Source organism: Coregonus lavaretus, assembly GCF_964263955.1.
Source record: "Coregonus lavaretus genome assembly, contig: HAP1_SCAFFOLD_734, whole genome shotgun sequence".
NCBI lineage: Eukaryota > Metazoa > Chordata > Actinopteri > Salmoniformes > Salmonidae > Coregonus > Coregonus lavaretus.
Genome location: NW_028165437.1, coordinates 144,493 through 159,492, shown reverse-complemented (window position 1 = coordinate 159,492; position 15,000 = coordinate 144,493). Strand labels below are relative to the sequence as shown.

At 41.6% G+C, this 15,000-nt stretch overlaps 1 protein-coding gene across 1 annotated transcript in view; it reads left to right on the top strand.

The window, feature by feature from the left end:
- Nucleotides 1-15,000, top strand: part of card11 (caspase recruitment domain family, member 11) — a gene marked incomplete at both ends in the record, with an annotated part of 123,757 nt that overhangs the window by 92,215 nt on the left and 16,542 nt on the right. The window contains 3 exons of the mRNA XM_084190991.1: nt 6,183-6,310; nt 9,723-9,838; nt 10,553-10,637. Coding sequence (XP_084047117.1) covers nt 6,183-6,310; nt 9,723-9,838; nt 10,553-10,637 — 329 coding nt within the window. The remainder of the gene's footprint in view (nt 1-6,182; nt 6,311-9,722; nt 9,839-10,552; nt 10,638-15,000) is intronic.

The window sequence follows — 15,000 nt, the reverse complement described above, 5'->3', positions numbered from 1 at the left end:
GTAAGTCTTTACACTGTACTGTAGACGTACACACAAACACACGCACACACACCATTCTAAATACACTAACATAATTCTAAATACACTGACATAATTCTAAATCCCTTAACAGAATTCCAAATACACTAACATAATTCTAAATCCCCTAACAAAATTCTAAATACACTAACATAATTCTAAATACACTGACATAATTCTAAATCCCTTAACAGAATTCCAAATACACTAACATAATTCTAAATCCCTTAACAGAATTCTAAATACACTAACAGCATTCTACTGTAAATACCTTAACACCATTCTAAATCCCCTAACACCATTGTAAATCCTTTAACAATATTCTGAATCCCCTAACAGCATTCTAAATACTCTTACACCATTGTACATCCTCTAAAAGCATTGTAAACCCCCTACAGCCTTGTAAATCCCCTAACACCATTCTAAATCCCCTAACACCATTATAAATCCCCTAACACCATTATAAATCCCCTAACATCATTGTACAGTAAATCCCCTAACATCATTGTACAGTAAATCCCTTAACACCATTTTAAATGTCCTAATACCATTGTAAACCCCTAACACCATTGTAAATCCCCTAACAGCATTGTAAATCCCCTAACCACATTCTAAATCCCCTAACACCATTGTAAATCCCCTAACCACATTCTAAATCCCCTAACACCATTGTAAATCCTCTAACACCATTCTAAATCCCCTAACACCATTGTAAATCCCCTAACCACATTCTAAATCCCCTAACAGCATTGTAAATCCCTTAACAATATTCTAAATCCCCTAACAGCATTCTAAATACCCTTACACCATTGTAAATCCTCTAAAAGCGTTGTCAATCTGCTAACACCATTGTAAATAGCCTAACAACATTCTAAATCCCCTAACACCACTGTAAATCCCCTATTTCCGTTGTAAAACCCCTAACACCATTGTAAATTCCCTAACAGTATTCTCAATCCCCTAACAGCATTGTAAATCCCCTAAAACCATTGTAAATCCCCTAACAGCATTGTAAATCCCCTAACACCATTGTAAATCCCTTGACACCATTGTAAATCCCCTAACACCATTGTAAATCCCTTAACACCATTGTAAATCCCCTAACACCATTGTAAATCCCCTAACAGCATTGTAAATTCCCTAACAGCATTGTAAATCCCTTGACACCATTGTAAATCCCCTAACACCATTGTAAATCCCCTAACAGCATTGTAAATCCCCTAACACCATTGTAAATCCCCTAACAGCATTGTAAATCCCCTAACACCATTGTAAATCCCTTAACACCATTGTAAATCCCCTAACAGCATTGTAAATCCCCTAACCCATTGTAAAACCCTTAACACCATTGTAAATCCCCTAACACCATTGTAAATCCCCTAACAGCATTGTAAATCCCCTAACCCATTGTAAATCCCTTAACACCATTGTAAATCCCCTAACACCATTGTAAATCCCCTAACAGCATTGTAAATCCCCTAACCCATTGTAAATCCCTTAACACCATTGTAAATCCCCTAACACCATTGTAAATCCCCTAACAGCATTGTAAATCCCCTAACCCATTGTAAATCCCTTAACACCATTGTAAATCCCCTAACACCATTGTAAATCCCCTAACAGCATTGTAAATCCCCTAACACCATTGTAAATCCCTTGACACCATTGTAAATCCCCTAACAGCATTGTAAATCCCCTAACAGCATTGTAAATCCCCTAACACCATTGTAAATCCCCTAACAGCATTGTAAATCCCCTAACACCCAGTCAAAACTGTTCGCTGCTCTGGCACCCCAATGGTGGAACAAGCTCCCTCACGACGCCAGGACAGCGGAGTCACTCACCACCTTCCGGAGACATTTGAAACCCCACCTCTTTAAGGAATACCTGGGATAGGATAAAGTATTCCTTCTAACCCCCCCCCCCCCCCAAATTGTAAAGTGGTTATCCCACTGGCTATAGGGTGAACGCACCAATTTGTGAGTCGCTCTGGCTAAGAGCGTCTGCTAAATGACGTTAATGTGCCCTTGAGCAAGGCACTTAACCCTAATTGCTCCTGTAAGTCGCTCTGGTTAAGAGCGTCTGCTAAATGACTAAAATGTAAATGTAATGTAAATGTAAATCCCTTAACACCATTGTAAATCCCCTAACAGCATTGTAATTCCCCTAACCCATTGTAAATCCCTTAACACCATTGTAAATCCCCTAACACCATTGTAAATCCCCTAACAGCATTGTAAATCCCCTAACCCATTGTAAATCCCTTAACACCATTGTAAATCCCCTAACACCATTGTAAATCCCTTAACACCATTGTAAATCCCCTAACCCATTGTAAATCCCCTAACAGCATTGTAAATCCCCTAACACCATTGTAAATCCCATAACACCATTGTAAATCCCTTAACACCATTGTAAATCCCCTAACCCATTGTAAATCCCCTAACAGCATTGTAAATCCCCTAACACCATTGTAAATCCCTTAACACCATTGTAAATCCCCTAACACCATTGTAAATCCCATAACCCATTGTAAATCCCCTAACCCATTGTAAATCCCTAACAGCATTGTAAATCCCCTAACAGCATTGTAAATCCCCTAACCCATTGTAAATCCCCTAACCCATTGTAAATCCCCTAACCCATTGTAAATCCCCTAACCCATTGTAAATCCCCTAACACCATTGTAAATCCCCTAACAGCATTGTAAATCCCCTAACACCATTGTAAATCCCCTAACAGCATTGTAAATCCCCTAACACCATTGTAAACCCCTTAACACCATTGTAAATCCCCTAACCCATTGTAAATCCCCTAACAGCATTGTAAATCCCCTAACACCATTGTAAATCCCTTAACACCATTGTAAATCCCCTAACACCATTGTAAATCCCATAACCCATTGTAAATCCCCTAACCCATTGTAAATCCCATAACACCATTGTAAATCCCTTAACACCATTGTAAATCCCCTAACCCATTGTAAATCCCCTAACAGCATTGTAAATCCCCTAACACCATTGTAAATCCCTTAACACCATTGTAAATCCCCTAACACCATTGTAAATCCCATAACCCATTGTAAATCCCCTAACCCATTGTAAATCCCTAACAGCATTGTAAATCCCCTAACAGCATTGTAAATCCCCTAACCCATTGTAAATCCCCTAACCCATTGTAAATCCCCTAACCCATTGTAAATCCCCTAACACCATTGTAAATCCCCTAACAGCATTGTAAATCCCCTAACACCATTGTAAATCCCCTAACATCATTGTAAATCCCCTAACACCATTGTAAACCCCTTAACACCATTGTAAATCCCCTAACAGCATTGTAAATCCCCTAACCCATTGTAAATCGCCTAACACCATTGTAAACCCCTTAACACCATTGTAAATCCCCTAACACCATTGTAAATCCCCTAACAGCATTGTAAATCCCCTAACCCATTGTAAATCCCCTAACCCATTGTAAATCCCCTAACCCATTGTAAATCGCCTAACCCATTGTAAATCCTCTAACCCATTGTAAATCCCCTAACCCATTGTAAATCCCCTAACCCCATTGTAAATCCCCTAACCCCATTGTAAATCCCCTAACCCATTGTAAATCCCCTAACCCATTGTAAATCCCCTAACCCATTGTAAATCCCCTAACCCATTGTAAATCCCCTAACCCATTGTAAATCCCCTAACCCCATTGTAAATCCCCTAACCCCATTGTAAATCCCCTAACCCATTGTAAATCCCCTAACCCATTGTAAATCCCCTAACCCATTGTAAATCCCCTAACCCATTGTAAATCCCCTAACCCATTGTAAATCCCCTAACCCCATTGTAAATCCCCTAACCCATTGTAAATCCCCTAACCCATTGTAAATCCCCTAACACCATTGTAAATCCCCTAACCCATTGTAAATCCCCTAACCCCATTGTAAATCCCCTAACCCATTGTAAATCCCCTAACCCATTGTAAATCCCCTAACAGCATTGTAAATCCCCTAACCCATTGTAAATCCCCTAACACCATTGTAAATCCCCTAACCCATTGTAAATCCCCTAATCCATTGTAAATCCCCTAACAGCATTGTAAATCCCCTAACCCATTGTAAATCCCCTAACCCATTGTAAATCCCCTAACACCATTGTAAATCCCTTAACACCATTGTAAATCCCCTAACCCATTGTAAATCCCCTAACCCATTGTAAATCCCATAACCCCATTGTAAATCCCCTAACCCCATTGTAAATCCCCTAACCCATTGTAAATCCCCTAACCCATTGTAAATCCCCTAACCCATTGTAAATCCCCTAACCCCATTGTAAATCCCCTAACCCATTGTAAATCCCATAACCCCATTGTAAATCCCCTAACCCATTGTAAATCCCCTAACCCCATTGTAAATCCCCTAACCCCATTGTAAATCCCCTAACCCATTGTAAATCCCCTAACCCATTGTAAATCCCCTAACCCATTGTAAATCCCCTAACCCATTGTAAATCCCCTAACCCATTGTAAATCCCCTAACCCATTGTAAATCCCCTAACCCATTGTAAATCGCCTAACACCATTGTAAACCCCTTAACACCATTGTAAATCCCCTAACACCATTGTAAATCCCCTAACAGCATTGTAAATCCCCTAACCCATTGTAAATCCCCTAACCCATTGTAAATCCCCTAACCCATTGTAAATCGCCTAACCCATTGTAAATCCCCTAACCCATTGTAAATCCCCTAACCCATTGTAAATCCCCTAACCCCATTGTAAATCCCCTAACCCCATTGTAAATCCCCTAACCCATTGTAAATCCCCTAACCCATTGTAAATCCCCTAACCCATTGTAAATCCCCTAACCCATTGTAAATCCCCTAACCCATTGTAAATCCCCTAACCCCATTGTAAATCCCCTAACCCCATTGTAAATCCCCTAACCCATTGTAAATCCCCTAACCCATTGTAAATCCCCTAACCCATTATAAATCCCCTAACCCATTGTAAATCCCCTAACCCATTGTAAATCCCCTAACCCATTGTAAATCCCCTAACCCCATTGTAAATCCCCTAACCCATTGTAAATCCCCTAACACCATTGTAAATCCCCTAACCCATTGTAAATCCCCTAACCCCATTGTAAATCCCCTAACCCATTGTAAATCCCCTAACCCATTGTAAATCCCCTAACAGCATTGTAAATCCCCTAACCCATTGTAAATCCCCTAACACCATTGTAAATCCCCTAACCCATTGTAAATCCCCTAACCCATTGTAAATCCCCTAACAGCATTGTAAATCCCCTAACCCATTGTAAATCCCCTAACCCATTGTAAATCCCCTAACACCATTGTAAATCCCTTAACACCATTGTAAATCCCCTAACCCATTGTAAATCCCCTAACCCATTGTAAATCCCATAACCCCATTGTAAATCCCCTAACCCCATTGTAAATCCCCTAACCCATTGTAAATCCCCTAACCCATTGTAAATCCCCTAACCCATTGTAAATCCCCTAACCCCATTGTAAATCCCCTAACCCATTGTAAATCCCATAACCCCATTGTAAATCCCCTAACCCATTGTAAATCCCCTAACCCCATTGTAAATCCCCTAACCCCATTGTAAATCCCCTAACCCATTGTAAATCCCCTAACCCATTGTAAATCCCCTAACCCATTGTAAATCCCCTAACCCATTGTAAACCCCCTAACCCATTGTAAATCCCCTAACCCATTGTAAATCCCCTAACCCATTGTAAATCCCCTAACCCATTGTAAATCCCCTAACCCATTGTAGTGGTGGTTTTATCTGCATCTGTTCTGGACACAACCTCTCTTTATGCTCAGGCTTCAAACATAGCTAAAAAACTTTTCGCAATATAGTATGTGTGTGTGTGTGTGTGTGTGTGTGTGTGTGTGTGTGTGTGTGTGTGTGTGTGTCTGTGTGTGTCTGTGTGTGTCTGTGTGTGTCTGTGTGTGTGTGTGTGTTGTGTGTGTGTGTGTCTGTGTGTGTGTGTGTGTCTGTGTGTGTGTGTGTGTTGTGTGTGTGTGTGTCTGTGTGTGTCTGTGTGTGTCTGTGTGTGTCTGTGTGTGTGTGTGTGTTGTGTGTGTGTGTGTCTGTGTGTGTGTGTGTCTGTGTGTGTCTGTGTGTGTGTGTGTGCCAGGGTACCGGAGGCTGCAGAGGGATCTATCGGAGGGAACGGTGACGTCAGGAGACTCATTCTACATCAGAACCAACCTCAACATCTCTGGCCAATCAGACACCTGCTCTCTGAGCGTGCATTGTGACGAGGTACCTGCTGACCCTGACCCTAACCCCTGACCTCTAACCCTAACCCTGCTCTCTGAGCATGCTCTGAGACGAGGTACCTGCTGACCCTAACCCCTAACCCCTAACCCTAACCCTGCTCTCTGAGCATGCTCTGAGACGAGGTACCTGCTGACCCTAACCCCTAACCCCTAACCCTAACCCTGCTCTCTGAGCATGCTCTGAGACGAGGTACCTGCTGACCCTAACCCCTAACCCCTAACCCTAACCCCTAACCCTGCTCTCTGAGCATGCTCTGAGACGAGGTACCTGCTGACCCTAACCCCTAACCCCTAACCCCTAACCCTAACCCTGCTCTCTGAGCATGCTCTGAGACGAGGTACCTGCTGACCCTAACCCTAACCCCTAACCCCTAACCTCTAACCTCTAACCCTGCTCTCTGAGCATGCTCTGAGACGAGGTACCTGCTGACCCTAACCCCTAACCCTAACCCCTAACCTCTAACCCTAACCCTGCTCTCTGAGCATGCTCTGAGACGAGGTACCTGCTGACCCTAACCCCTGACCCTAACCCTGCTCTCTGAGCATGCTCTGAGACGAGGTACCTGCTGACCCTAACCCTAACCCCTGACCTCTGAGCATGCTCTGAGACGAGGTACCTGCTGACCCTAACCCCTGACCTCTATCCCTAACCCTGCTCTCTGAGCATGCTCTGTGACGAGGTACCTGCTGACCCTAACCCCTGACCCCTGACCTCTAATCCTAACCCTGCTCTCTGAGGATGCTCCGTGATTGTGGTACATCAATATATATATTAAAATTTTTAAATTTTAGTCATTTAGCAGACACTCTTATCCAGAGCAACTTACAGTTAGTGCATTCATCTTCAGATAGCTAGGTGGTACAACCACATATTACAGTAGTTAGTATATTCATATTAAGACAGCTAGGTGGGACAACCACATATTACAGTAGTTAGTATATTCACATTAAGATAGCTAGGTGGGACAACCACATATTACAGTAGTTAGTATATTCATATTAAGATAGCTAGGTGGGACAACCACATATTACAGTAGTTAGTATATTCATCTTCAGATAGCTAGGTGGTACAACCACATATTACAGTAGTTAGTATATTCATATTAAGACAGCTAGGTGGGGCAACCACATATTACAGTAGTTAGTGCATTCATCTTCAGATAGCTAGGTGGGACAACCACATATTACAGTAGTTAGTATATTCATATTAAGACAGCTAGGTGGGGCAACCACATATTACAGTAGTTAGTATATTCATATTAAGACAGCTAGGTGGTACAACCACATATCCCAGTAGTTAGTGCATTCATCTTCAGATAGCTAGGTGGGACAACCACATATTACAGTAGTTAGTATATTCATATTAAGACAGCTAGGTGGGGCAACCACATATTACAGTAGTTAGTATATTCACATTAAGACAGCTAGGTGGGACAACCACATATTACAGTAGTTAGTATATTCATATTAAGATAGCTAGGTGGGACAACCACATATTACAGTAGTTAGTATATTCATATTAAGACAGCTAGGTGGGACAACCACATATTACAGTAGTTAGTATATTCATATTAAGATAGCTAGGTGGGACAACCACATATTACAGTAGTTAGTATATTCATATTAAGACAGCTAGGTGGTACAACCACATATCCCAGTAGTTAGTACATTCATCTTCAGATAGCTAGGTGGGACAACCACATATCTCAGTAGTTGGTATACACAATATATACATGACATAATATACAATATGTGCTTTGTGAGGAGGTACATCAATATATATACACAATATATACATGACATAATATACAATATGTGCTTTGTGACGAGGTACATCAATATATATACAATATATACAAGACATAATATACAATATGTGCTTTGTGATGAGGTACATCAATATATATATTAAAATTTTAAAATTTTTGTCATTTAGCAGACACTCTTATCCAGAGCAACTTACAGTTAGTGCATTCATCTTCAGATAGCTAGGTGGTACAACCACATATTACAGTAGTTAGTATATTCATATTAATACAGCTAGGTGGGACAACCACATATTACAGTAGTTAGTATATTCACATTAAGATAGCTAGGTGGGACAACCACATATTACAGTAGTTAGTATATTCATATTAAGATAGCTAGGTGGGACAACCACATATTACAGTAGTTAGTATATTCATCTTCAGATAGCTAGGTGGTACAACCACATATTACAGTAGTTAGTGCATTCATCTTCAGATAGCTAGGTGGGACAACCACATATTACAGTAGTTAGTATATTCATATTAAGACAGCTAGGTGGGGCAACCACATATTACAGTAGTTAGTATATTCATATTAAGACAGCTAGGTGGTACAACCACATATCCCAGTAGTTAGTGCATTCATCTTCAGATAGCTAGGTGGGACAACCACATATTACAGTAGTTAGTATATTCATATTAAGACAGCTAGGTGGGGCAACCACATATTACAGTAGTTAGTATATTCACATTAAGACAGCTAGGTGGGACAACCACATATTACAGTAGTTAGTATATTCATATTAAGATAGCTAGGTGGGACAACCACATATTACAGTAGTTAGTATATTCATATTAAGACAGCTAGGTGGGACAACCACATATTACAGTAGTTAGTATATTCATATTAAGATAGCTAGGTGGGACAACCACATATTACAGTAGTTAGTATATTCATATTAAGATAGCTAGGTGGGACAACCACATATTACAGTAGTTAGTATATTCATATTAAGACAGCTAGGTGGTACAACCACATATCCCAGTAGTTAGTACATTCATCTTCAGATAGCTAGGTGGGACAACCACATATCTCAGTAGTTGGTATACACAATATATACATGACATAATATACAATATGTGCTTTGTGAGGAGGTACATCAATATATATACACAATATATACATGACATAATATACAATATGTACTTTGTGACGAGGTACATCAATATATATACAATATATACAAGACATAATATACAATATGTGCTTTGTGATGAGGTACATCAATATATATACAATATATACATGACATAATATACATTATGTGCTTTGTGACGAGGTACATCAATATATATATACAATATATACATGACATAATATATAATATGTGCTTTGTGACAAGGTACATCAATATATATATATAATATATACAGTACATTACATAATACACCATATGTGACGAGGTACCTGTTGGTATCGTGCTGTTGTTGTCAGGGTTAGGGTTGATTGATTGATTGATTGATTGGTTGTTCGATTGATCATTGATAGGTTGATCGGTTGATTGATTGAGTGATTGGTTGATTTATTGTTTGGTTGATTGATTAATTTATTGTCTTATTGATTGATTGATTGGTTGATTGATTAAGGTGGTCCATGTCCTGGACACGATGCACCAGGGGAAGTTTGAGTGGCTTTGCTCCCGGGTCGAAGCCTACTCTGGAGCCGACCTACCTGAAAGAGGCACCATCCCCTCATACTCACGGTAAATACAGACTACTACAGACTACTACATACTACTACAGATTACTACAGACTACTACAGAGTACTGCAGACTACTACAGATTACTACAGACTACTACAGAGTACTGCAGACTACTACATATTACTACAGGTTACTACAGACTACTACAGAGTACTGCAGACTACTACATATTACTACAGACTACTACAGAGTACTGCAGACTACTACAGATTACTACAGATTACTACAGATTACTACAGACTACTACAGACTACTACAGACTACTACAGACTACTACAGATTACTACAGATTACTACAGATTACTACAGACTACTACATCTTACTACAGATTACTACAGACTACTACAGAGTACTGCAGACTACTACAGACTACTACAGACTACTACAGAGTACTGCAGACTACTACAGACTACTACAGAGTACTGCAGACGACTACATAGTACTACAGATTACTACAGACTACTACAGACTACTACAGAATACTAGATGAATCATTTCAAATACTGCTCTTATAATACTTTGCTTGATACAACATCAGACTAGCAACCACTATAGATCACCACAGACCTGTGTGTGTGTGTGTGTGTGTGTGTGTGTGTGTGTGTGTGTGTGTGTGTGTGTGTGTGTGTGTGTGTGTGTGTCTGTGTGTGTGTATATGTGTGTGTGTGTGTGTGTGTGTGTGTGTGTGTGTGTGTGTGTGTGTGGTCTACAGGGCCCAGCAGCTGCTCCTGGTAAAGATCCAGAAGCTGGTGTGTCGAGGAGGAAGAGAGGAGAATGACAGCCTGCGCAACCTCAGGGTACTAACTAGCCAACTATCTAGCCAACTAACCCCTAACTAACTAGCAGCCTGCATAACCTCAGGGTACTAACTAGCCAACTATCTAGCCAACTAACCCCTAACTAACTAGCAGCCTGCATAACCTCACGGTACTAACTAGCCTCTAACTAACTAACTAGCCTCTAACTAACTATCCCCTAACTAACTAACCCCTAACTAACTAACTAGCCCCTAACTAACTAGCCCCTAACTAACTAGCCTCTAACTAACTAACTAGCCCCTAACTAACTAGCACCCTGCATAACCTCAGGGTACTAACTAGCCAACTATCTAGCCAACTAACCCCTAACTAACTAGCAGCCTGCATAACCTCACGGTACTAACTAGCCCCTAACTAACTAGCCTCTAACTAACTAACTAGCCCCTAACTAACTAACCCCTAACTAACTAACTAGCCCCTAACTAACTAACTAGCCCCTAACTAACTAGCAGCCTGCATAACCTCAAGGTACTTACTAGCCCCTAACTAACTAGAACTAATTAGCAGCCTGCATAACCTCAGGGTACTAACTAGTCCCTAACTAACTAGTCCCTAACTAACTAGCCTCTAACAAACTAGTCCCTAACTAACTAGAAGCCTACAGTGAGGGAAAAAAGTATTTGATCCCATGCTGATTTTGTACGTTTGCCCACTTACAAAGAAATGATCAGTCTATAATTTTAATGGTAGGTTTATTTGAACAGTGAGAGACAGAATAACAACAACAAAATCCAGAAAAATGCATGTCAAAAATGTTATAAATTGATTTGCATTTTAATGAGGGAAATAAGTATTTGACCCCCTCTCAATCAGAAAGATTTCTGGCTCCAAGGTGTCTTTTATACAGGTAACGAACTGAGATTAGGAGCACACTCTTAAAGGGAGTTTTCCTAATCTCAGCTTGTTACCTGTATAAAATACACCTGTCCACAGAAGCAATCAATCAATCAGATTCCAAACTCTCCACCATGGCCAAGACCAAAGAGCTCTCCAAGGATGTCAGGGACAAGATTGTAGACCTACACAAGCCTGGAATGGGCTACAAGACCATCGCTAAGCAGCTTGGTGAGAAGTTGACAACAGTTGGTGCGATTATTCGCAAATGGAAGAAACACAAAAGAACTGTCAATCTACCTCGGCCTGGGGCTCCATGCAAGATCTCACCTCGTGGAGTTGCAATGATCATGAAAACGGTGAGGAATCAGCCCAGAACTACACGGGAGGATCTTGTCAATGATCATAAGGCAGCTGGGACCATAGTCACCAAGAAAACAATTGGTAACACACTACGCCGTGAAGGACTGAAATCCTGCAGCGCCCGCAAGGTCCCCCTGCTCAAGAAAGCACATATACATGCTCGTCTGAAGTTTGCCAATGAACATCTGAATGATTCAGAGGAGAACTGGGTGAAAGTGTTGTGGTCAGATGAGACCAAAATGGAGCTCTTTGGCATCAACTCAACTCGCCGTGTTTGGAGGAGGAGGAATGCTGCCTATGACCCCAAGAACACCATCCCCACCGTCAAACATGGAGGTGGAAACATTATGCTTTGGGGGTGTTTTTCTGCTAAGGGGACAGGACAACTTCCCCGCATCAAAAGGACGATGGACGGGGCCATGTATCGTCAAATATTGTGTGAGAACCTCCTTCCCTCAGCCAGGGCATTGAAAATGGGTTGTGGATGGGTATTCTAGCATGACAATGACCCAAAACACATGGCCAAGGCAACAAAGGAGGGCTCAAGAAGAAGCACATTAGGGTCCCGGAGTTGCCTATCCAGTCTCCAGACCTTAATCCCATAGAAAATCTGTGGAGGGAGCTGAAGGTTCGAGCTGCGAAACGTCAGCCTCGAAACCTTAATGACTTGGAGAAGATCTGCAAAGAGGAGTGGGACAAAATCCCTCCTGAGATGTGTGCAAACCTGGTGGCCAACTACAAGAAACGTCTGACCTCTGTGATTGCCAACAAGGGTTTTGCCACCAAGTACTAAGTAATGTTCAGTAATGCTCACTGTTCAAATAAACCTACCATTAAAATTATAGACTGATCATTTCTTTGTCAGTGGGCAAACAGCAGGGGATCAAATACTTTTTTCCCTCACTGTAAATACTGTACGTATTTAAATTGTTGTTATTTCTTATTTCTAGTGGCTGCCACGCCCCCCAGAGGCCAAATTAGGGGTGGCTCCATATCTCTATATTTTCAGGGTACATACATCTACAGTGCCTTCGGAAAGTATTCAGACCCCTTGACTTTTTCCACATTTAGTTACATTACAGCCTTATTCTAAAATTGATTAAATCAATAAAAATAATCTTCAATCTACACACAATACCCCATAATGACAAAGAAAAAACAGGTTTTTAGAAATGTTTGCTAATGTATTAAAAATAAAAAACAGAAATACCTTATTTACATAAGTATTCAGACCCTTTGCTATGAGACTCGAAATTGAGCTCAGGTGTATCCTGTTTCCATTGATCATCCTTGAGATATTTCTACAACTTGATTGAGTCCACCTGTGGTAAATGAAATTGATTGGACATGATTTGGAAAGGCACACACCTGTCTATATAAGGTCCCACAGTTGACAGTGCATGTCAGAGCAACAACCAAGCCATGAGGTTGAGGGAATTAGAGCTCCGAGACAGGATTGTGTCAAAGCACAGATCTGGGGAAGGGTACCAAAACATTTCTGCAGCATTGAAGGTCCCCAAGAACACAGTGGCCTCCATCATTCTTAAATGGAAGAAGTTTGGAACCACCAAGACTCTTCCTAGAGCTGGCTGCCCGGCCAAACTGAGCAATCGGGGGAGAAGGGCCTTGGTCAGGGAGGTGACCAAGAACCCGATGGTCACTCTGACAGAGCTCTAGAGTTCCTCTGTGGAGATGGGAGAACCTTCCAGAAGGACAACCATCTCTGTGGTCCTCTGTAGCTCAGCTGGTAGAGCACGGCGCTTGTAACGCCAAGGTAGTGGGTTCGATCCCCGGGACCACCCATACACAAAAATGTATGCACGCATGACTGTAAGTCGCTTTGGATAAAAGCGTCTGCTAAATGGCATATTATTATTATATTATTATTATTATTTCTGCAGCACTCCACCAATCAGGCCTTTATGGTAGAGTGGTCAGACGGAAGCCACTCCTCAGTAAAGGCACATGACAGCCTGCTTGGAGTTTGCCAAAAGGCACCTAAAGACTCTCAGACCATGAGAAACAAGATTCTCTGGTCTGATGAAACCAAGATGAAACTCTTTGGCCTGAATGCCAAGCGTCACATCTGGAGGAAACCTGGCCCCATCCCTACGGTGAAGCATGGTGGTGGCAGTATCATGCTGTGGGGATGTGTTTCAGCGGCAGGGACTGGAAGACTAGTCAGGATCAAGGCAAAGATGAACGGAGCAAAGTACAGAGAGATCCTTGATGAAAACCTGCTCCAGAGTGCTCAGGACCTCAGACTGGGGCGAAGGTTCACCTTCCAACAGGACAACGACCCTAAGCACACAGGCAAGACAACGCAGGAGTGGCTTCGGGACAAGTCTCTGAACGTCCTTGAGTGGCCCAGCCAGAGCCCGGACTTGAACCCGATCGAACATCTCTGGAGAGACCTGAAAACAGCTGTGCAGCAACGCTCCCAATCCAACCTGACAGAGCTTGAGAGGATCTGCAGAGAAGAATGGGAGAAACTCCCCAAATACAGGTGTGCCAAGCTTGTAGCGTCATACCCAAGAAGACTTGAGGGTGTAATCGCTGCCAAAGGTGCTTCAACAAAGTACTGAGTAAAGGGTCTGAATACTTATGTAAATGTGAAAATAATCACTATACTTTATTAAAAATCAAAGTTCTTTCAGAGTTTTTGTAGAATCAAGAATGACTTTTACAATTTCAGCAAAGTCAGGCTAATCTGCAGATTAGGGCCCCTCTATATAGTCCCATTCTCATCCCTTCTAGCTCAAAACCCCTCCCTCTTCAGTTTCCCGCTCTTTATTGCTCCGCCCACTTCCTTTGTCTGTGATGGCGGCTAAATTCGACTTTCATTCAGTTCACAATCAATAGTAATACAATCAATCAAATTCCTTATCTTGCAAAAACACTCATGTTTAGTTTAAACTCTGTTCAACCCCGGCTCTCCCGACATGACAGGTCCATACTTAAATCTTTCAAACATACACAAAACCCCACCCCATCATGCTGTAATCAATCAAGAAGATAGCCAAGGAGAGACAGAGGTTTAGCCTGAACTCTGTCCAACCCTGGCCGCTTTTTCCACTTTGTTTGAGGAGAGAAGCAAAAGGCCACAGTCTGGTTTCAGTCTCTCATAAAGTAGGACAGGCTTGGA